Source organism: Salminus brasiliensis, chromosome 12 (genome assembly GCF_030463535.1).
Source record: "Salminus brasiliensis chromosome 12, fSalBra1.hap2, whole genome shotgun sequence".
Classification (NCBI taxonomy): domain Eukaryota; kingdom Metazoa; phylum Chordata; class Actinopteri; order Characiformes; family Bryconidae; genus Salminus; species Salminus brasiliensis.
The window spans coordinates 30,398,202-30,422,971 of NC_132889.1; the positions used below are offsets into that span (position 1 = coordinate 30,398,202).

Below are 24,770 nucleotides of genomic sequence, written 5' to 3' on the forward strand. Positions count from 1 at the left end.
TATTGGGTAGGCCTTCACTGATGGAACCAAATGCATCAAAACAACCACCAACACAATTACCAGCTCACAGAGGTCTCAACCAATCATGTTCCAGTTTCCAAAGGGGGGGGATCAGTTGTGTTTAAATTATGTAACACTGGGCCTTCTTCTATATACATCACTGCCTGTGAATCTTGGCAGACTTCAGTCAGTTTTTGGCAGCTGCTGTTTATTGAAATATACACTGTTAAACTGCTGCATACAAATACGTACATAAAATGTATGTCACACACCTCTAATCAAACACTGAATGTCTTGAATGTCTTGTTGAATATAGAACAGCCAAAAATGTTCAGGTGCATTGCTTTATAGTGCTAACATACTACTAGCAGGGGGTAGTAGGGGGTCTAGCAGAGCTTTTTTACATTCCTGGCCTGAAATGAAGGCCTAACTCTAATCATCACAGATGGCCACTCTGCTTGCAAGCTCAAAAATGCATGTCAGTCTTGAGGTGCTTGTTAGCAGATTTGGAGAATTGTAGCTACTGTATTTATCTAATGCTATACTGTGGGTATACTAGCTAGGCCTTCATTTTTCTTCAAAATAGCTTCATTGTTTTGAGATCCTGATTGACATGCTGACATAATAGCATCATGCAATTCCTGCAGATTATTCTGGAGCAGATTTCTTGGTCTAGATGTTCTACTGGGTGCAGATCTGCCTTGTTCAGATTTGATGATTCTACTAATTTAGTGCTATATGTGGGCTCAGACACTTTCGTACCTAAGCCAGGTTTATTTGTTCTCAGTCCTTTACAGAGCTCTCTTCCACACATTCACAGTATCTCCAAAAATACTAGCAGTGAGCTAGTGCAATTCTCACTAAACTCATACTTCCTCCTCCAGCATGATGAGAAGCTTCTGTAGCTGGGTGTTTGTGAGAGTGTTGGTAGCTCAGGCCGGAGCAATACTTAGTAAACCCCCCTTAAATCTAGGATTTTGATTTGTTGGTGTCAGAAGTGGAATTTTAAACATGTCATATATTTAGTGAGTTAAATTTTTCCCTCAATCTCCCCAATTTACTCCTTCTCAATTCCCACCCACTAGTTAGGAGTCCAGCTATCACACAGTGCTACCAGTGCTGAGAGTGTGAAGTCTAGCGTGTGCTTCCTACCCACCTAGAGAGAGCGAGGCCAATTATGCTCAGCCATGGATAGATGTGGAATCTCCAGGGATCAAACGTGTGAAAGATGCATTCTAGGAATTTTGTCTGGGCCAGTGATAAAAATGGGTCACTGGATCACTTGTAGCACTGCCATTGCTTATACAACATACTTCTGAACAACATCAGTACAAAAACAAAAAAGCTAATTCACACTAAACATGTATCAACTAATTGACTTTATTTGCTGAAATTTGATCCCAGGCCAAATTGTCACTTTGTAACAAACCTCTTACCTTCTATCCATTACCAGCAAGAAATCTATTTAAGGAAGCAGTGGATAAAAATGTGTGAGCAAAATGTGTCCTTCAGTGCACATTTGCAGTTTACGCACACAGATACACTCTGCATCCATGTCGGTAGGTTGGAGAGGACACTTCATGTAATCACCTAAAACTTCCAACAAGTGAAAGTAACCATTTGTATAATGAAGGAAGCCGAACAGCAGCGCACAAAGCAAACCCGGCAGACTGGAGCACTTTCGAAACCTCAAGCACTTACTTCTAAAGGGTTCTCATTTGAATCTTTGCGCTGTAATTTCAACCATATGCACGCTCTGAGAAAGTACACAAGAGGGGAGGGCACATGCAGAGAGCAACTTTTATTGACAGAGATGGAGCTAACCATGGATGAATGGAGTGAGGCATGGAAATTCAACAGATGGCACAGGCACTCAGACACACATGCATGACTGAAGGGTTACAGTGGGGAAGCAGCAAACAAAGACCAAATAAGATGGCAGCATTTTGCTTTGTGTGTAGACATGACTTCGGGGGGCTTGTCACACCACTGGCTAAGCCATGAATATACACTTTATGAGGAACAGTAGTAGTAGTAGTAGTAGTGGTAGTACTGGATAGGGCCTTCCTCTGCTCATAGAGGCCAAGAAAGCATTGCCTACATCATCGTACCACCTCCACCTGCTTGGACTGTTGCCACCAGGTAGGTTGAGTCAATGGATTTATGTGGATGCCAAATTCGGACCCTGCCATCTGTGTGCCTTAGCAGAAAATGAGATTCGTCAGGCCAGGTTATGTTTCTCTAGTCTTCAGCTGTTCAGTTTTGGGGACCCCCCCCCCACCACCACCACCTCCACCACCACTTCAGCCTCAGTCTTCTGTTCTTGGCTGACAGACGTTGAGCCCGCTGTGGTCTGTATCTGCAGAATTGTATGCATTGCACTGCTGCCATGCGATTGGCTGGTCAAAAAATCCAAGAAGGAGTAGGTGTACGTATGTTCCTAATAAAGTTATCGGAATGGAGGCTTATGTTAACGACTGGTAACACAAGAATACACACACACACGAAAACTGCCTGTATGCCTCTTAATGTTAGAAAAACAAGAAGTGACAGAGTAGGAGGAGGGCGAGAAACAAGAAAACCGAGAGGGAGATAACAGAAAGATGGTGAATCATTCGGAAGTTTCTGGGAAAACCCCAGGCGGAGGTCGATTCAGGCTTGAGGCAGAAGTGTTCCAGACTGAAAGAACTTGCAAGGCGACTTTTGATGCTGCCAGCTTGCAAAGTCCATCGGGGGGATGTGTTTGGGGCTCTCTCTGCTCTCTCACTACTCGCTGTCTGTCTCACTTTGTTGCTCTCCAGCACATGCCTGGTTGTGCAGGGTGTTGGGGGTCAGAGGCGTGTCAGCAGGCTGCTCTGCAAACCCATCCGTGCCGCAAGGAGGTCAGGAACCAGCCGAGAGCTGTGCCGATTCTAAGAACATTGTTTTAGACGGAGCTACAAAGGCGCCATTGTTCTTGTTTAGGGTCTAAAATAAGCTGTTGCTTATGGCCATCAGAAGACAAGCAAGTGGCAATTTTCCAGAGTGTATGAGTTTCCAAGGACCATCTAAATGCTTTCAGATTTGCACTGTGTGGGTTCCTGAGGTTTCTGCTCCTTCCAGGAGAGCTACCGGGCACCATTTTACTGCCAGTAAAATCATCGCCACCAATTCCCCATGTCTTCAGCAAACCTAATCCTGCATTCCAGCCTCGTTGCATCGGAGTGCAGATGTACGTATGCGCTATGCTGATGCTCTGGCCATGTTTCAGGCCGAGAGCGTGGGAGTGCAGGACAGTGGAGGAACACTCTGGAGTGAGTTAGAATCCTCAGGAGCCCTGGAAGCCCTGATAGGTCAATTCATCATGCCAGCATTGCCCTTGTGAAGTGTGTTATAGGATTCAAAGCTTCTGCAGGTTTTATTACGTTAAGAGCACAGAGTCGGGCTCTCTCTGAGACCTGTAAAAGTGTCCTTTATTTTATTAAGATAGTAACATCCCAGGGACGTGTACCACATCACAAATCACTAAGGCCCATTACTTTGTGCCTGATCACGTGGAGACGGAAGACAGTAGATGAGTCACTGTGTCCAGCACTCCCAGGCTTTCATAATTAAACATCTCTTGTTTTTTAAATTGCTGTATTCGTCTTTCATATATTACCGTCATTTGTTCTCTGAAGGGGGCTTGTTTTTCAAAGCTTGCTCTAAACATCTAGTCGATGTTAATACCAATCATTTTGCCAGTCAAAGAAAAGTATCTGGATTAAAAGTCTCATTTGTCTTGCATACAGAGAATTTCTATATTCCAAATAAATGAAGGAATAGGCATTATGATCCTGTTATTCTGCCAATTTGTAGCATTATTCTGATCCCAGAACTGATTATTAGAAAGCACAAACACAAACACACACACACTTACATACACTGCCAGATCCATAGAGATTATAATTCAGTTGCTCTGATTTCCTATTCTGTGGTTGTTTCATATTTGTAATGGTTGTAAGAGCCAATTCTCTGAGCCTGAGGAGAAATTGGCTCAGAGGACTCACAATTGTGCTCCTGGTTTGTAAGTGTCTTGTACCCGGCAAGCCTGTGTGGGAGTTGTAAGTGTTAACGACTAAAGCATGCAGTGTACCTTTTGTCTGCCCATTTATTTTGTGTGTGTACTTTTGCCAGTGCTGTACCATTGTAAGACAGAGCCGGTTCCAGTAGTCCATATGAGAGTGTCCACATGCCAATCCACATTACAGCAGCGCGAGTCTACGAGAGGGAAGGCATGCACACACACACACACACACAAACACACACACACACACACACACACACAAACACGGTTCAAATGCATCAAGATTTTAACTGGGATGCCCCTTCACTGGGGCTGTCCCTGTGGGCTCACCCCTAGATCCAACCCTGGGCGAGTGTAGTGTGCAGTGTTTCCCTGGTTTCTTCTTCTTCCAGAAAAAGGTCCAGGTACCAATTTACCGTCCGTAAAATCATTACCCCAAATGCCCTTGGCAAACCTCCTTCTCCATCCAAACACAGAGACCTTTGTCTAAATCACCATGCGTGCCAGCAAAGGAACTCTCAGAGCTCTGAGGAACTCTCTCTCTTACCGTATACATTTGCATATTGACATGATTTACTGTTTCTTTTGAAATCAAGGGTATTAAAAGGGGTTTATTCTGCTTTTGTTGGAGAAACTTATGGAGCATTGCTGTGAGGATCTGATTGCATTCAGCGACAAGAGAGTTAGTAAAGTCAGGATGTTGGATAACCCCTGATAAACCCTCTGAGTTCTCCCCCCCTCTCTTACAGTCCCTTCCCATGTTATCAAATGCTGATGGCATTGTTTGAATGCAAAGCATGGTACGATACCTCCTCTGCTACTCACCAACACAAATGTGATACTGATTGAGAGGTTAGGGTAGAATCTGTACTTTGGACAGAATTTCTCCAGTTGTTTTAAAGACCTTCCAGGGAGAAATAAGTCATATAATGTTACGACATGCTTTTGTTATTGAAAATAACTGTGACTTCCAAATGGCTTAGTGTACTTGGACTCACTGCAGTCTCTTTCTTCACTGCATGGTCAATAAATGCTGTAAAACAGCCATTTTCAAAGATACGTTCCTGTTATTCTTAAAAAAATGTCAATATCATGAAAATAATTTAACAGTATTGTCTCATATTTGTCTTTACAGCACTTTACTGTGGCAGTTCCTCCTGTTCCTCAAGTTTCATCCTCGTAGTAGATTGGTTAATCCAACACTAGAGATCTATCTCAGATTGGGTTTACTCTCAGTCACCAAAGAGATGGTGCTACAACACCAGAGTTAAAAAAGCAACTCTGAAAGTCCAGAATAACTCCCATCAGGTGTTAAGTGATTAACTGCATCCTTCACATGCTATGCAGCTGGGTGTGTTTAAGAGGTCTGCAGCAGCAAAAGACTCTAGGAAGGAATATCTATCTTCTGTAAACCTGGTGTTGTGCTAGCTATTCAAATTTGCAGTAATGTGTGCAGTGTTTTGTTAGATCTGTAGGTGCCAGTAGATACAGAGTTTGGCCCCCTCCCCTCACCATTTATAAGAGCTGTGGTGGGAGTAATGACCTCAGGCTACATAGAGGGTGGGCTGATTCTTCTTCAGTTCTTTACTTGATTTGAAGGAATGGTGCATCTGTTAAAAATGCACTACAAAAAAGGGCAAACAGTGCACACCAGCATTGAGGACAATGTAAATGAACAGCATCATTCTGTACTAAGTACTAAATTGTGGTGAGTCTGTATTTATAAAACAACATTTTGAAAGCTTAATTTAACAGTCACTTTAACCCTGTAAAATACGGTTGTAACAGTGCAGTATTGTTACATTCATACATAAATATGGTATTTATTCATATTTTACTGAATCAGTAAGGAGCTGTAACTGAGAATCTGGTATAACCCCTGTCAAATAAGAGTGAACGACTAGGAACCCTGCTGCCAGTATTTTACCTTAATGTTACTGGACAGGTTTTTTACAGTGTGACTCTTAACTGCAGATTTTCATAAGCAAGTCGCTGCTGTCATCCAAAAACCTGTATTTTTTATTTTTCACTTTTGACATATCAATGGGTGGACCAATAGAAATACTCCAAAATGACCTGTAACAAAATATTTTCACATCGACTTCCCACTGGGAAATAGACCAGATTATCTTGGCCTCACAACCGCATGTGAATGCGGACCACCATTAGGCAACATTTCCTTCTGCTTGTTCTTTCTCATCCACAGAAGCAGCAGCATCAGTACGACAGTAAGACAGATGTGCGTTACATAAACTTAAGTCATGGTCCAACCATCTGCGCCTGTTCTATACACTGTGCCATTCTTTGCATCTCTATGCGGATTATGGACACCATTTTTCATTTCTACCAATGTTGGAAGCAATTGTAAAAGCAAAGGCTTACAATTGAAGTCTAAATCCCTCTTATCGCGTTGCTTTGTGGTCATTTCGAGAACTCTCAAAATTCTAACGGTGGGCAGTATGTGACACATGTTCTCTCCAGTGTATTCACACCTCATCGTCACATCCAGCAGTGCTCATGGTCTGTACTTTGCAGGATAAACACATCTGTGTGCTGTACCCACATCACTGCCCTTGTAGGCGGTAGAGTTAAATATGAATGAAACAGATGCTGAACCCTTTGCCTTTGCTTCACAGCACATTCCGCTGTATACCAGGAGGGACACCAGCAAGCTCTTCTGTGTTGTAATGCCTCCCTACTTTCCTCACATTCTAATGTCTCTCCCATTGTCCTACTTTTTCCTAAATGCAGGTGTTTTACATCTGGATTACACTAATCTCTGGGGCCATGGCTGAGTTGACGTGCGATGCCCTTCTCCTCCTCTCCACCAACCTCACAGGTGAGTGAGCTTTTGTTTTGGTGCCTCCTGTGGCTTTAGAGGTAATATTACACTCCACATTACATTCTCCAAAGATTCTTAGGTAAAAGCAATTGTTACATATAGAACACATATATAAAGATCAGCCATAACATTAGAACCACTGACAGATGGAGTGAAAAACATTATCTTCATCTACAGTGGCATCGGTCAGGAGAAGATGGGTAGAAAACTGGGTCAGAGCATCTCCTAAACATCAGGCAGGTATTGTGGGGTGTTCCTGGTATGCAGTGGTCAGTACCTACCAAAAGTTGGCAAACAAGGTCATAAGCACCTCAGGCTTACTGATGTGATCCATGGAGGGAACTTGCAGGACTTGAAGGAGCTGCTGCTAACAACTTGGTGCCAGATAGCACAGGATGCCTTGAAAGGTCTCATGGAGCCCTTGCCTTGAATAGTCACATCTGACTGGATCCATGCTCTCAACAATAAAGTTGCCAAAGCCATGCCACAGAACAACCACATTTGGCTGACAAAAGAACTTTTTAGTAGATGGTTTATTTAATAATTGCATCTGTAAATGGGATGTTGATACTGAATGCAATAAATGATAATAAGCATTTTAAGGGCTGTTTTCTGCTGCGTCTCTTTGGGAGAATGAAAGCACTCGGGCAAGACTTTTACACATTACTCATCTACCATTACGAATTAATGTGGATAAGAACATCTGATAAATAAGTAAATATACTATTCTAAACGATTAGTCTGGATGACAGATTCAATACTTGTTCCATACAGTATTTCAATTGCAAACCAATATAATCTCAAACTCAAAAATTCATTATTTCTCAGCTGTCAAAAGAAAATGTACTTGGTAGATGGTACAAAGACGGTACTTTCACCCATTCTTTCTGGCCATTGCAGAGCATTCACCCTTGTTCAACCACTCCTGTGTTGGAATGAGTATCCTGCAGAAACGAAAGTTTCTCCCAAAGTTTCTCCCAAACATTTTTGGCAGACTAAAGCAGGTTGTTTTGCATTGTGTCCCTGCATGTCCCTGTATATTGCACCATTCACCACCACACAAAGCTTTACCATGATTACTGATAGGTATATAGTACTGAACCATCATGTCACTAACAGAAAAGTGAATTCACTGACAGAAATAGCAAGAAATTGGATTTTCTGTGTTGACCCAAAAGAGTTAAAGGGTTGCACTGTACACCCAAGCCAATGACCTTTTTAAGAATGCCATTAAGGCTTCTTCCCATTTTATATAGCTTTAAAAAAGCTGATACCCGAGATGTTGTGTTTGTGTGTAAAGTATAACCAGCAAGGACTCATATGTATTAGCCAAGGAATGACCTCTTGTCCCAGTTTCTGCAAGCGCTTTGAAAAATGCATAGACTCATTTGGCTCAGAGCTACATCATCATTTGCTGGACAAAAGCTTTTTTTTTGCTCGGCCCTAAACGAAGAGGCATATAGATTAATGAGGAACATAGTTGGGCTGCATATCACTCTATATAGTGGGCTGTAATGTAATGTGCTGTACTCCTAGTGCTATATGTCCTTCAAAAATAGAGAAATGCTTTGGAGCCATGCTATAGAAAGGCTGCATTTGTTTTCCTGAAGAATCTTTTCAGTTTAAAGATGAGTATGAAGAGCCTTTTTGAACTCTTTTTATGGTAATAATGTTCAATGCCAATAAATTTTTGTCCTAGATCTGTATGTCAAAGCCATGAACCGTTCAGAGATTTTTCAAAGTATATGGAAGCCAACTGTTCAATGAAAGTTAAAATATCCAGCTTGGCTTATATAAACTGTATTTCAAAGGGATTTCAGATGTACTCATATGCTGGTTTGTTTGCTTATTTGCTTTTGACTGTGTGTATGGTGTTATGCACAGAGGGAGATGTCACAGACTAAAACAGTAGATATACAGGGTCATATCAGAATATTATGACCACCTACCTAATAGTGGGAATAACCACCCTTGGACTGGACTGTATAAGGTGATGGAAGGTGTTCATTATAGAGGTTAACTGCTCCACAATGAGGTGTTGGTTAATCTGTTCCACTCACTGGAATTGTTGTTTCCCTGTGACATCCATGGCCCATGAGGCACCACTTTTATGGCTCTAGAACATCCCATGAAGTTAACAGTTTCTGAGATGCTACCACCCTTCCCCCATGCCTTTTGGACATCAGCCAAATGCCATTCTTTGCCCATGACAATCATTTTACTACAACTGACTGGTGTGCCCGCTTATTTATACGTGCAGGCATTTCAAACTGGGGAGGTCATAATATTCTGATATGACTGTGACAGTGGGTGAAGGGTGGTAGCATCTCACTGTGGACCAGTTGACCTCTATAATAAACACCTTCTGTAACCTTATACTGTGCTAAACCCTTCTCTATACTGGATGTGTATGGGGCCTGCATGAACTATACTTGTTATCAGCTTCTAGTCAATGCCTAGGCTGTTAGTTTGCATCTTAGCACATTGTAGCACAGCATAGCACTAGCAGGATGTCTTCATATCAATTCATTATTGGCAAAAGATTATACACGCATATGTATAAAAATACACAAATAAAAGCTAAATGAGCCCTGGAAACTGCTTTATTCACCCTAGTTACTGCTTAAAGGGCACATATTCTCATTTCTACATGCTCTTTAAAATAAAGGTCTTCTAATGGGTTATTTGAAGCCATTCCACAGAAAGACCACTTTTAGTTCCCTGAAGAGCATTTCGACCTTTCAGTGAACTATTTTTTGTAAATGATATGTGTGAATGTGAAGAGTCTTTTTAAACTTTGAAGAAGCTCCATGAAATCCAAAGGTTCTATACCAAAGAAAAGTCTGTCCAAGCTTCTAAAGAGTGTGTGGAGGCAAACTGCTGAAGGTTAAAACAGGAGGGGAACATTATAATATCCTTTTAATGCGTTTATTAAAGCTTATGCACCCAAGCTAGTAAAAATGGCTAAATACTACTTTATGAAGCAGAAATGAAAGCATTTCCACTGCACCATTTTTTGTATATAATACAGCGTAATATACACAACCCTTCAGTAAACACTGGGTTTAAAATTAACAAATGATCAGATGATTTCTATCTGCACCTCCATAAGCAGTCAATAAATAAGGCAGATAAACTAATCCTCTACTCTAAATTACTATACCTGTTTCATATAGATGTGTATGGAAGTGTATGGAAGGCATAACCTGTAATCTACCATCAAACTGTCTTTGTGAAGCACAAGCTAGACAACTTCATACCAATAAATGATGTTCCAACAATTATGATGTATAAGATATCATCCTAAATCCCAATCCTTAATTTACCACAATGCTTAAGTAGTGATGAGCAGCCAGTTAATTAGAAGCAACTTGCTTGATAAGTCTTAAGAGCATAACAAAGGCATTGTAATGACTCTCTATGGTGAATTGTTACTGGAGAGAGTAATGTTGTGTTGTTTTAGCATTGTCCGGATAAGTCTGCCATTTTATTGGGGTTATTGTGGACACAGTAGAATGAATAGATGTGCACCAAGAAGTAAAACAACAGTGCCAGAACGACGTTTTGTAAAGTACTATGCAGGTTCGAATCAGCAGAAGTAAAAGGAACGCTGTTAGCTGTTTATTTTCATGTAAAGTCTTCAGAGAACACACTCTATCTCATCCTTTAGATTAAATGCATTCAAAAGGGATGTGTGTGGTTTGTGTGCAGTAAATAGCTACCACAATATCATAGTTCAAACCCTGCTATTTGATAATAACATCACATTAACTTAAAAATGTGGATGCATAGTCCCTCACAAAAGTAAAAACACAAATACATATAGAAAATCAAAAATACTGAATAAATACACATTACCTTACTATATACATACACAATAGACACACTGTACATACTATATACATACACAATAGGCACACTGTACATACTATGTACATACAATATATACACACTATACAAACACAATATATACACACTATAAACTTACTATACTGCTCTTTACATAAACTAAACAAACACTAAACATTTCTATACATACACTATACACACATTGTTTAAAATTTGCCAGTTTAACTATAACTTTTTCATCACTACTTACATGTAGACACTGGATAAGATGTGAATTCACATGTGGGTGTGACTGAGCAGTGGTCACAGTTCCATGTATAGGGTGGAGATGTGATAAGATATCTTGTGTGATGAGACCGATGAGAGAGCTTTGTGACTGACTGGACTGATGCACTGCCCGTTCAGCAGTCTAATTGCTTGGGGGTAGAAGCTGTCTCAGAACTGTTTGATTCTAGTCTTCATAAACACAGATATCATGGGTTTAAAACATAGCAATCATAGTCATCCTGAGTCTAGTTTCTGACAAGTAGAGCAAATCTACTTGAGAGTAGTCTGAACATTTCAATAGGAACTTTTCATACAAATATCTTCACATAATCTTAACGTAATGCCACAAATTAGCTGAAATTACAATGTTTAGTTCAAATTAAAATACCATTTAACTATGTTTATTACATGTCAGGTAACACATCAGTGTGAGGGGAACATTATAACGCCTGCCTAATAAATATTCAGGGAGAAATGGTTCAGCATCTTGAATATTTCTGAAGAAAAAGGCCCCTTAGCGCCCAGAAAGCAATTGAGGGTTAGATGTTTGCTCAAGAGAAGCTTAGCCATTCAGGAAGGAGAATGCCCTCTTCCCCCACTTTCTGACGGTCAGTGGGATCCAAGCTTACTTCTCTAGCCTTTCCCAGCTGGGGCCTGTATGGTTAGCCCAACTAACAGAATTTTTTCTTGGGTTCCATGTTGGTCCCACGTATGGATGCCTATTAGGGTCAATGATGCGAACAGGAAGGGTTAAACCTAGACCCCATCTGTGTCGTACACTGCACATGGGGCATAAATGGTTGGCTGGCATTTGGAAAGCCCAACTAGGTCTCAGTAACAACACATGTCCAAACACATTTAGAGCCCATGCCCACTGTAAACCCACCTGGAACCCACCTAGCCCACGTTCCACCCATGTGAGCCCTACATGAACCAGTAGGCTGGGGTAGGAAATTCTTCTCTTCACATATTCCAGCTCAGAAGCCAGGGTTAGAACACTGGGTCAGCAAGAGCCATACCACCCCATCCCCCACTCCACCCCCGGCCCTGAATTCACAATGCCAATCTTATAATCACCTCTCTTTTGGGATTCTTTAAATTCCCCTGGTTGAATAGTGATAGAGCTCAGGGTTTTTTATTCTGGCTTTTTATGTCTCTCACACACACGCTGGTCGCGGTCTATGCTGAGGCTATGAAACTAACCATAATAGGCAATGACTGTCACACCGAATGACATTTCTTCTGGCGTGTTTTTAAATCAGTCAAGAACAATTATGATAAAGCACACTCGCTGTGATTCGAATTAGCAGACTGAAAACAATATTAGCCTAATCTGTAAAACCACTACACTGCTTTTAAAAGCTCTCACTCTTTCTTGTCAGAAAGCATCACTGCAACACTGCTGAAAGTCTTCTTCACTGTACATTACTGTCAGATGGATTTAGAGTTTTTATGGGCTGGTTTTAACTGTATGCTAATAGCTCTGTATTCTCTGACATAGTGGTTCCCAACACTGGTCCTGGAGGACCCACTGTTTTACACATTTTACAGGTTTCCTGCTCCAACACAACACCTTCAGCTCAGGAAGGGATTGCAATTAGCTGATTAACTGGATCAGAAGTGTTAGTGTAAGCACTGAAATGTGCAGGGCCTGGGGGTTAGCAACCACTGATCTAAAAGGTGCATACATATCTATATACAAAAGTTTTTTTTTGTTTTTTTTTGTTCCCCAGACAGCTCAAATGCAGACACATAATACAAATATACAAAATAAACAACTAAATAAATAAATAAACATCACAGAGAAAACACATCATCTCAACTACATGATCCCCTCTGTAGCATCCGTAGATGTATAGTTATTCATACAGTCTGTTATTAAAGTGTCTGAAATGCCACCAAACCTGTACTTTGGTCTAATGGCCCGAGCCAAATGATGAGATAATTACACAAGGCTGGAGGAATTCAGACAGTAATCTTCCCCACAACTGTGGAAACACGCAAGCTCTCCACACCATGACCACCACACACTGTCAGCTCTCGACCTCTGCCTGTCCAAAAACACATACCACATCAACCAAAGAGGGTTGGAGGTTTTGGATTACATTTTTACCCATATTAATCCTTTAATGCCAAGGCTGTTTGTTGTCAACAGCGTGATGATACCATACGGCCCACAAACCTCCATTTTCAGCAAGCAAATAAAAACACTGGCACAAGCTTCACACTTCAGTCACCTTTTATATGTGAGGGATGTGACTAGTGTTGGGTGGTATCCACTTTTTTCATACCGTCATATTGTCTCAAATTATTGCAGTGCTATATGGTATTACCGGGGGCGGAGACTGTAAGTTATGCAAGCAGCGCAAATGTTTCTACTTTTCGGGTTATGCCATGCATGGACTAGAGGGGTATTTGAAGCCCCCCAGCATTGAGCTGTGGAGCAGTGGAACTGTGTTTACTAGAATGATAGATGGTGCTCCATACAATACTTTTGGGTCATGTTGGAGAGTTGGGGCTGAGATGGGGTGGTGATCATCCAACATCCTGACCTCACTAATGCTCTTGTCGCTGAATGCAATCAAGTACTCACAGCAATGCTCCAAAATCTAGTACAGAGCCTTCCCTGTACAGTAGAGATTCCCTGTACTTTTTTAATACCCTTGATTTCGGAAAAAAATATAAATTAGCAGGTGTCCCAGTACTTTTGTCCATATAGTCTGTTTGAATATCTGGAGGACAAAGGCCATTTGTTTCGGCATGCTGCATGCATACATAGTTTTCTGGAGTATATTCCTTCTCTCCTTACTAATGATCAACCAGCAATGATAACCAATAATGGTCTGTTTGTATGGGTCAGTATGGGTCATTATACCCCACCTTCCAAGCTATAGCCCATGATTAATAGCATGCCTAAAGTAGCCTGCAAATTGGATGCACAATCAACTCACACCAGCACATCCACTCATGAGTGTCCTTGACCAGCCTGCAATGCAGATGCTGTTGGCGTGTCACAGCATGCATTTAAAAATGAAAGTGATTATTGGAGATTGCGTAAGAACCACTTTGGGTTTCTGTAGTTCTGATGGACCTCCAGATGGTCCACATTTTTGGATGTAGAATGGATTAGAGCAAAAATATGGACAGTCTGCAAAAAGTCTTAGGGAACCATTTTTTTAAATGAAGGTTTTTTTTGAACACACACAAAAAATATCTCAATGCTCACACATCTATACAGAAAGGTCTTTTATAGAACCAATACTGGTTCCTCTATGGCATCACTCAGTGTAGCATCTTTATTTGTAGAGGTGTAGAGGGCCCTGAAAAACAATTGTGTGTGAACAGTTGGCTTAAAGAACCTTTGAATATATCGTTGTATCAATATATTTTTTTGTAAATATGATGAACAAAGGCTGAGAACGTCTACAGAAAGTCGGGGTTACACTACATGAGTTTTACCCCAAAATGACAGCATCATCAAGGTAATGATTTGGGACACATTCTGTTAGGTTCAGCAACAGCTTGAAGGCGTGTAGTGTATGATTCCTAGTAGTGCTGGGCGATATGATCTCAAATCATTATCATAATTACCTGAACATTTAACCGATTTACAATGAATTAGCGATTATATATAAGTTGCTGGAGTCATTCAATTGGCTCTGTATTTCCTCCATGTTGCTTCCATGTTGCAAATGGGACGGGGCGCAGTCACGTGACTACACATAAAGAAGTATGTTTTTAAGGGGACAGTACATGAACACTCACTGGGGAAAGTTCTAACAGAATTTTTAAAAGTCAATAATCAACATGGGCAAGATTACACAGATTAGAGATTTGGAATGTCGTTTTTTAATTATTTTCAGAATTATTATTATTAGTTTATTCTGATTTTGGAATTAAATGACAGTCCTAATGCCTAGTCGTTTAGTGGGCAATGGACATTTTTTCATTTGCCATAAAAAAATAACACAACTCAGTCAGGAAGTTTGAGTCTTTTTATAATCTGCAACAACTTTAAAGTCATGTATTGGACTCAAGGCTAAAGCTAAAAGTCTTCTACAAATCAGGAAAAAGGTTTCCTAGAACTTTACAAGAAAACCAAGAATAGTTTATTCACTATTCATTTAAAGAGAGCAGAGGCGTTTGCCTTTTTAAATTTGTAATGTTTGACATACAGATCGACATACCATTGCCAGAAGATTCTCCCAATAATGAAACACATCATTTTCCAGCTCCTTTCCAGAAAATTCCCATAAAAAACAATCTCTGCAGAGATTGACAAGATGATCTACAGTCACCAAAACAAGCAAGACAGCAGTTAATGAACCACAGAAAGTCAAAAACAAATGACTGCCATGATCTGAGAAGAAACCTTTCCACAGCAGCCCAGAACATCTGGAGAGAGCAAACTGAGACACTGCCACCACACAGAATCACTGCATCGCACCTCCAGCGTTCACAGTAACCTGAGCTTTCTTCCAGCCTCCATAAATTAGCTGAACAGCTGAAATTACACAGCGGAGCGCAGTATGCTTCCAACTATTACAATTTACAGTCAGCAAGGACACAGGACTTTGTTAACAAAATGAGAATGAAAACCACCTGCTCTGAGCAAACTGCCAAATGTCAAGATGCTCAACAGAATTGCCTTGGAGAGCAACCAAGGTTGAATGGTAAACAATAACGTTGCACACTAATCAGATGCCACACGTTGGCTGCAAGTAAGCTAACGTTTAGCTTCAATGGAGTGTAATGGAAAGACGCATAAACATTTGCAAAACCGACCACAACCTAAAAACCACCAGACCAACTCTTGCTGCTCAGTCAGTGCAGCTCACATCTGTCTGGTTGCTATACAATGACTCACAGTGGACCTTCAGCACCTTGGAGAAGGAACATGAAGGTCTGCAGAGAAACTGTCTTAGGCTGGAACTTTCAGGCTTATGTCCTATCTGGCTAAATGGAGTTTGAATGCAGGCTCAGTTAAATGTTTATTAGGCGTAAAATAAGCTCAGTAATTAGCGATAGGCTCAAATTCCATCGTAATGATCTGTATCATTAACTGCTACCATGTCTACACAGCAGATTTTGTAGTGTAGAACCAGTTCACTTACAGTGGGCCAGCACAGTTGAGCCGAATGAGTGTAAATGTTGCAACTTTAGGCCAATTAATAAATACAAATACATTTAATACAGTACAGTTATAAATATAATATAATATAATATAATATAATATAAACATATCTGTAGTGGCTGAGTGCCGGGATAGACGGGAGATCCCGACGCAGCACCGTAGCCAGGGAGATCTGCTAACCACCGCCCACTCATACCCCACCCTACTGGCACAGCGCGTAGGCTGCCGCTGAAGGCGCCATATGGGAGCGACATCTCTATCTATATATGGACCGGTAACTGGTTACAGGCATCACTAAACCTCAGTAAACCCCAAAGATCTGTGAAATCACGACCGGCATTCAAAGTAAAAAGCTATCTCGCATCTTCTCTGTCCAAAAGGTTGGGTACATTGCCATGGTAACTTAAACAAAAAAATGAGTTGCCTGTGATAGAGCGCTGTTATATTTCTGCTTTGTGTTTCCTGTTTGAACTTAGCTGGATGCTTCAAGTTTGGTATTACACATATAAAAATCCATATATCACAATGTGTTCTCAGGAGCTTTAAATTATTTGTTTTTTGGCAACTGATACAAAACCCATGAAAATTCTTTTAACTGTCTAAAACTCCCTTCCCATGTCTTCTAAAAATACCCAAATTAAATACAGAAACAAAGGCACTAATGTAGAGAACAGTTCTCTGTTTGGTGCACTGCTCAGTGCACTGCTCAGCAGAATGACAGGAGACATAATTTATGTCATTCAGTGACAGAGCTTGCGTCACTCTACAGCAGCGCAGTCATTAGTGAAAGCGGTACCATAACATGTCACTCTACAAACGTGTGCCTGTTTTAGCCCAGCGGGCCGTGCACAAACCTGTGATTAACCGAGCACGTGAGCTCCCACGCTGCAATTAACACTAAAGTGATTAGCATCCACTCGCTCTGTGACACCACTGGCAGCACTGTTATAAGTACAGCATTTGACAGCATTCATCAGAAGCTTGCTCAGGTTGGCTTTTTCATCTCAGGCATGCATGATAGAACTGACCCATAAATCACACAATTGGAAGACACAGCAGTTGAAGAGCACAGCACATGTAGTAAACAGCTCTCAGTGCAGTTCCTTGTGTAACAGTGCGCTTATTACATAACCCGGGGACTCTACACTAGCCGCATGCCGGTCAGGATGTGCTGATTCTTCTGTTTACTCAAGGATTATCTGCTAATGCAAATGAGTCTCTGTTTGAGATCTTGTTCGTCTAGACTTTGCTCAAAGCTGCCATGGATCACAAATCTGACCCTTTTAAGACCTGTTCAGATCTGTTACAAAAACCTTGTATCTCCATTTTTGCTGTTGTTTTAGTTTTGACTTGTGAATGTGAATCTGGCAGTTGTTCCTCACATTGTCTCACAATTTCATGATCAATGGACCAATAGAAATGCACCAAAATGACTTGGAATAAAATCCATTAAAAGTTATTTCATCATTTCACTTTTTTTTTTAACATAACCTTGTTCGTCTAGACTTTGCTCGAAGCTGCCATGGATCACAAATCTGACCCTTTTAAGACCTGTATAGACCTTGTATCTCCATTTTTGCTGATTAGTTTTAGTTTTGACTTGTGAATGTGAAGACACCATATGGGAGGGACGCCATAGAAGAACATCTTTGGTTCCAAACAGAACCTATTTAGTAATAGAGATGTGTGACTGTGAAGAAGCTTTACATTGGTAAAGAAAGCTTGCATCAAGTGATGTTTCATTAAGCTTTAAAAAAGGTTCTTTACTCACAATGGCTCTTTTTGGAACCACCAGAACCATCTTCTGTGGCATCCCTCAAAGAACCGTTGAAGCACCTTGATTTTTACATGTTACATTTATGGCATTTAGCTGACGCTCTTACCCAGAGCGACTTACATGGTTACTCATATTACAGAGGTGGGCCAATGCAGTGTTAGGAATCTTGCCCAAGGACTCTTATTGGTGTAGCACACCCAGACTGGGAATCGAACCTTGGTCTCCCACATGGTGTAATAGCTCACTGGCAGCTAATGTTTTTTATCTGTTGCACCACACCAACCACATATTGATTATTGCTTCATTTCAATTCCATTGGAATGGTGTACAGAAGTGAAATGGCAATGGTGTTGTCAGTGTCCAAATTCTGATGGACCTAACTGTCCATCAGTGTGTGTATATATACCCTCTGTTCAGCCATTTACCCCACCTCCTTGTTTCTACACCCTCTGTCCATGTCTTTAGTTCCACTGACTATACAGGAGCACCTTGTTGCTATATTCCCAGACTGTAGTCCATCTGTTTCTCTGCATACTTTGTTAGCCTCCTTTTTAGCCACCCTGTTTTTAATGTATTGATCATCCTCTTGTCCTTCATCAGTGCTCACAGGAAGCTGCCCATAGTTTGCTGTGGCTGGATATTTCTGGTTGGTGGACTATTCTCAGTCCAGCAGTGATGTTGTTGAGGTGTTTAAACACTGCATGTCAGGGTCCCTGCAGTGCTGAGAATGACCTACCTCCAAAATACTACCATACTACTGCTCTGTGGGGTCCTGACCATTGAAGAACAGGTTAAAAGTAGGCAGTCTGTAACTATAGAACTACATGGGAAGCTCCTATATGGGAAGTAGAGCTGATATAATGCACAGTGAGTATATAAACAAGGAGGTGGTGTTAATGTTATGACTGTTCAGGGATATGTCAGTAGTTAATAGTGGGATGTGTTGCTGGTCAGTGAAGTTACAGATGTGTTGGTTACAACTTACTGATGTTGTGCAGAAGTTACAGGCTAAATGTTCCAGTCTTCGCGTGCTGCTCTCGCTCTCTAACTCCTCTATCCACACTTCCAATCCCTGGCTGACGGAGCTGTGTTGTGAACTCCCTCATCCTCATCTCCTCTCTCTATCAGTGCTCAGTCATCTGCACTACGACCATCTGTTCCTGGAGCTAGCCACTGATCTGCAATCTGACGGCCCAAACAAGATGACTCTGGGGTAGAGGTTACATATGATTTTTTTTTTCTGCTGCCTGATAGATGTTGTGCAATTCTCACTGTTAGCCTTTTTAATGAGCTCCTGAAGAAAGATCCTTTTTGTAATTGAGATCTTAGTTTTTTATTTTATACGTTACCAGACTTCACCAGGTTTGTCACATTAAGGAAGCAGATTAATTAAACAGAATGTGTGTATAATCCAGGCCTCTTTTCAGGTTTCTGTAGTTTTGTAAACAGCATTATGGGAGGTGTACCATCTACTAAAGTTACATAGTGCAGTAGCTGCCGTTCCCAGGCCATAGTGGCAATAATGCCATTGTTACTAAGTCTGTGTACCATCAATTCTCAGTCTGTCTTTTTATAGATGCTTCTAAAAAATGGTTCTATACGCGGTTCCTTGAGGAACGTTTCGGGGTTTCTTTAATTTAAAACTGTGGAGGAACCTCTTGAGGGGCTTTGAGGAACCTTCAAGAAAACCCTTTCTTCTAAAATCCTTTTCTTTAAGGTTCCTCCACATTAAAAAAATAAAAAAAACCTAAAATTCCCTCAAGGAACTTATAATTTTAAGAGTATATAGGGCCAAAAAATGGTTTCTGTATTGTTACTAGTCAAATAACTCTACTATACAAAACCCATTTGCTTGGATAGTACATACTATTATAATATAAAATATCACATATTTTATGACATAACATAACTATATTCATAAACAAACTACCAGAATCACTGTTTCACTGTTTACCATAAATGTCAGTGCCAGCCAGTATTTTAGGTCTTGATATGAAAATGCATAGAAAAATGTTAGCAATTTCCAGTAAAATATGGTAAACTTGAATCTGAAAAATACTGGCAAAGATGGCTTAAAAGCAAACGTATTAGCCGATGTGAAACTGGTCTCTTCAGCCAGCCCCTCAAGAGCAAGAAATCTGGGTCAAAGAGGAATTGATTCTGAAAGACTCCATAAACGCAGCAGTGAAGAGTGCCTCATGTCCATGGCCATGTGGTGTGGACCACATTTCCTTTCCAATGTCCAGTAGCTCTCACAAGGCACAAGGGAAGCATATGTGTTTATCTCGCACGTCCTCTGAGGACAGTATTCTCTCCATAAAGTCCCCAAACTAAACACACATGTGGTCACAGGCACAAACCCTCCATGCAGTTAAACACCAAGAGATCGTACGGAAAGCCAGTCTAAACTGATTCTCAGATTTAAGGACTGACAGTGAGCAAGTCCAGCTTACACAGTTACACAATTAGTGAAAATAAATAGATTCTTCACAAACAGTAAACTGATGTCATCTCAGATTAGATCTCAGATGTTACTATGTCTAAAGAGCAGCCATCCCGAAACAAGTACGCAGAAAGAAAAAGGCTCTTTACTGCAAAACTAGTATGTCTCATTATAAGACAACATTGTAAGATTATGAGGGTGGGGTAGTGAAGTGGGTAACAATATTGCCCTCTCTGTGGCAGACTAGGGTTTAATTCCCATCTGGATCAGCACAACACACTACACCAGGAAGACTGATGGGCATGATTTATGATGCTGAGTTCTCCTACCTGTATAACATGATCAAATGTCAAGCATCAGCCAAATGCCCTATTACTTATTACTTATATAAAATCATCTTAGGATATGAAATGATTTTACTGAGCTGGTAGATGGGCAGACAGACAGACAGACAGACAGAGAGAGAGAGAGAGAGAGAGAGAGAGAGAGAGAGAGAGAGAGAGATATGTGTGTTTGGTATGCAATGTACTTCACATTAAGAGAACAATAATAAGAAAAGTAAAATAGAAAACTAAACAGAAAATAAAATCATGTTAATAAAAGCAATATATTTGAAAGAAAAGATTTAAAATTAAATGAAACAAAATGAAATTAGGATAATAATGTAAACTAGAAAATTGCATTCCCCAACACAAACACAGAAAGGGTAGGTGGTCCCACTTCCAAGCAGTTGCTCTGCTTTTTCTACATGGTCAATAGGTTGAAACTGTTTTTGCAAGGTGGTTGCTATGGGATTCCAAAGTGGTTGTTTGCTAGGTGTTTGCTATGGTATCCCATAGCAACATCCATGCTTTAGTAACCACTTGTTATGGTGTTGCAAAGTGGTTGTTAGATGGGTGATATAGTGTTGCAAGTTGGTGGCTATGATACTTTAGGTGGTTGCTATGACATTGCTATGACGTTATATAAGATTATATATTAAGAGTATAAGTTATATAATAATTAACAATAATCTCTAAAGGAATGAAAACAAAAACGTTTTTTGGATTACACAAATGCTTTACTGTACATAAAACCAGTCTTTATATAACATTTTCATAATAAAGGTTTATGTAAAAAGGCTCTCTTTTGATAATATGATAAATTATAAAATGTTATTTTAATGCTAATTATTTTGTCTATTGATTGATTGACTTCAACTCTCTTCTAAACTCTCACTATAAACACTAAAATTAGTAGGAAATTTGTGGGAATCTCTATTTGGTTGTATTTGTTTAATACCAGTACATTTACATTTATAGCATTTAGCTGACGCTTTTATCCAGAGTGACTTACAAGGTTACTCGTGTTACAGAGGTGGGCCAATATAGTGTTAGGAGTCTTGCCCAAGGACTCTTATTGGTGTGGTGCAGCATAGTCACCCAGACTGAGAATTGAACCCCAGTCTCCCACATGTTGTTGTAACTCAGAGGTGTTATCTGTTGCGCCACACCAACCACCACCAACCAGTATTAAGCACACATATAATAACCATGAATTTTTATACTATGATATACCTAAAACTGGTATATCACTGCAACCCTTTTGTCGATATAGGATAAAACTGCAGTACAGATCAAACTGAGCCTTTTTTAGCCCTGATCTAAAAAAAAGTTCAGTGTCAAGACTCTTCTAATGTGCTAATTATAATACAAGTTGCCATGAATATTCTTACACCAATATCGAAATGAGAAATGAGAAAAAAAATTTGCAGTGTTCCTCATGCATAACACGTATCCATTTAAGATACCTGTGAGTGCTAAAGAGAGTAAATTTGATTGCTTGTATCAATTATGAATGATGTAGGGGAAAGAGCCTGTCGTAGTATCCACTTATGCTGACAGGCAACAGTGTGGATGCCTCCCCTCCAACAGCATGGAGTCTGTTAGGCTAAGAGCATCTCTTTTGTGCTGTAAATGATTAATAGGTCAGCACGTTTTATCTGGGTGAGCAGCACACTACAGGGAGAATGCAGGAGCAACCTGAGAGTGCTGCTAGGAGATGGACAGCAGAGCCAAACCAGCGCCTGTCAAAACTGTGAACACTGCGGATAAAAGCAACAGCGGCATGAATGAGGGAATCATTTAAAAATGGGTCATGTTGTCAAGCAGCATTAGCCACAAAGCTGCTGTTGCTCCAGGAATTCGCACCATATGGAAGAAGAAGAGGAAGAGGAAGAACCACTCAATCACCATTCATGTTGCCCACATAGGAATTTGGCCTCTACTTTTAACAGTGCACACACACACACATACACACACTCAAGGGCCAGCGAGCACACGTGGATAGAGCAGTGGGCAGTCCTAGTTGCGGCACCTGGGGAGCAGGAGTTGGGGGTTAAGTGCCTTGTTCAAGGGCACCACAGTCATGTCCTGTCAGTCTCTGCAGTCTTCCAGGTCACTTCCCTAACCTTCAGGCCATACAGTGCCCCTAACACTGAACACTGCATGTTAAATCAATTGCCATCAACAATTAGTCCATGTAACACATTTGTGTCAGTCTCTTAAAAGCAGACTGTTGCTGAATGCATGTATCGCTCCAAGGTGGAGTCTAGTCGCGTGCTAGGTTCACTATGTGGACCAGATCACCAGCCCACGGTGTTGCACGATACCGCTGTGCCTGGGAAGGAGATGAGGTGTTCCAGGAAGCAGAAGCGCACCAAATGGGCTGGGGTCCAGGTTAGGCAAAAGGGAACACTTACCAGTCGGCTATCCTGTCTGTCCAGCTGTCCAACGTCTGCTTAATGGACAATAAACTGGACCATCTCTGATTCCAGTTGAATTCCAGAGACTCTGGCCACAGCTGGAAGGGCTAGCCTGGTTCACACAGAAAGGAATTCTGAGGACACCTGTGTGTTTACATCAACACTGAATTGTGTAGGAGGTAGTCTAGTCTCTACTAGTCGCTGCTCACTGCTGGCGGAGTTTAGAGTGTTAGATACAGGACATTATATTTACCTCAAACTCTAAGCAGAACTGAGAACAGCAAAGGCCAACCGTTTCAGGCCACCGCAAAGATAAGCGCACCTCCCACTTCCATGACCACTTCCACTGCTGAACATGGCACATATGGCGGGGAATCTGGGCCATTCTCAATGTCAATAACCAGCTGCCCCACCACTGGACCCGCTGCAGTTTGTGGATTGTTCCAATCATTCAACTGATTCTTGACCACAGATAAACCACACTGCACTTCTTGACCACACTGTATCTGGTCCTCATTCACTGGACAATAAAGACACTGAATTAAGACCAGCATTTAATACCATCATCTCTCAACATCTGGTAGGAAGCCCCCCCCCCCCAACCCCCAACTGCACAAATGCTGTATTTAACAGAAATACTGCATACGTCTAATATTTGTTGACTGTGAAAGACCTTATACACTACAAATATCCAAATATTTATGGACACCCTCAGCTGAAGCAAATGCACACACACACTAGTGCCTGTAGAGAAGCATTATCAATAGAATAGGACTCTCTGGAGCAGATAAACATTAACCTTTTGCCACCATGCTGCCTAATGCCTGATGTGGGCTAAAGGGGTATAAAGCCCCCCGGCATCGAGCTGTGGAGCTCTGGAATGATGGAGCTCTATCCAATACTTTCATCATTCTCCATCTGTCTCAGTCAGCCTGCTTCTGGACTTTCATCCTTTGACTTTCTCATCTCCTTTTGTTGGTAGATGATAGTCCATCTTATGGAAGGCCTGCCCTGCTAGCTTATCAGCAACAGTATTAAAAGCAGCCACAGCTATAATCTGGGCCTGGTTTCTTGTATTACCGTCGATAACATCTGCACTGAGGGCTTTGATCTCTATCCAGTCTGGAATAGAATGGGATTTGGCGAAGGGACACAGATTGGGAGGTGATTCCTCAAAAGGTGAAAGAAGAAGGTCCTTCATGATGAGCTACAGATGCTCTTCAATATGGTATGCCATGTGTGCCAGCAGTAGTGTTTACATTAAACAAGCTTTGGAGCTCTTATCATGTATGTTTTAAACCTGGGTCACTGCTGATCGTCTTGTTTTTGCTGCCTCAGCAGCAGATTCAGGACTGCTGACAAAAAAAGATCAATACATGTCCTGGACCTGCAGATCTGACCAGCACAGGGTTGTCACAGAAAGGTCGACAAATCACACTTTCGTAGTGCAGACATAGATTAGATTTGTGTGTTCCGTTCCTATGTGTATTCAGTTAATACAAATCCAAGGATTTAGCATCATCTAAACATCCTGATCTTCAACAGTACAGTAAATGCATCATCAAACAACAATCTAAAATATAACTCTTCAAATCTGTCTAATGCTGATATTGCTTTAGGAAATTATTGGTATACATTTTTCACATCCCTAGTAAACAGTATATATATAA

General features: G+C 41.0%; 1 protein-coding gene across 1 annotated transcript in view; it reads left to right on the top strand.

Annotated features, from left to right (window-relative positions):
• crhr1 (corticotropin releasing hormone receptor 1) overlaps positions 1–24,770 on the top strand; it is a 178,728-nt gene that overhangs the window by 55,440 nt on the left and 98,518 nt on the right. The window contains exon 2 of the mRNA XM_072692993.1: positions 6,797–6,884. Within this exon, the coding sequence (XP_072549094.1) occupies positions 6,797–6,884 (88 nt within the window). The remainder of the gene's footprint in view (positions 1–6,796; positions 6,885–24,770) is intronic.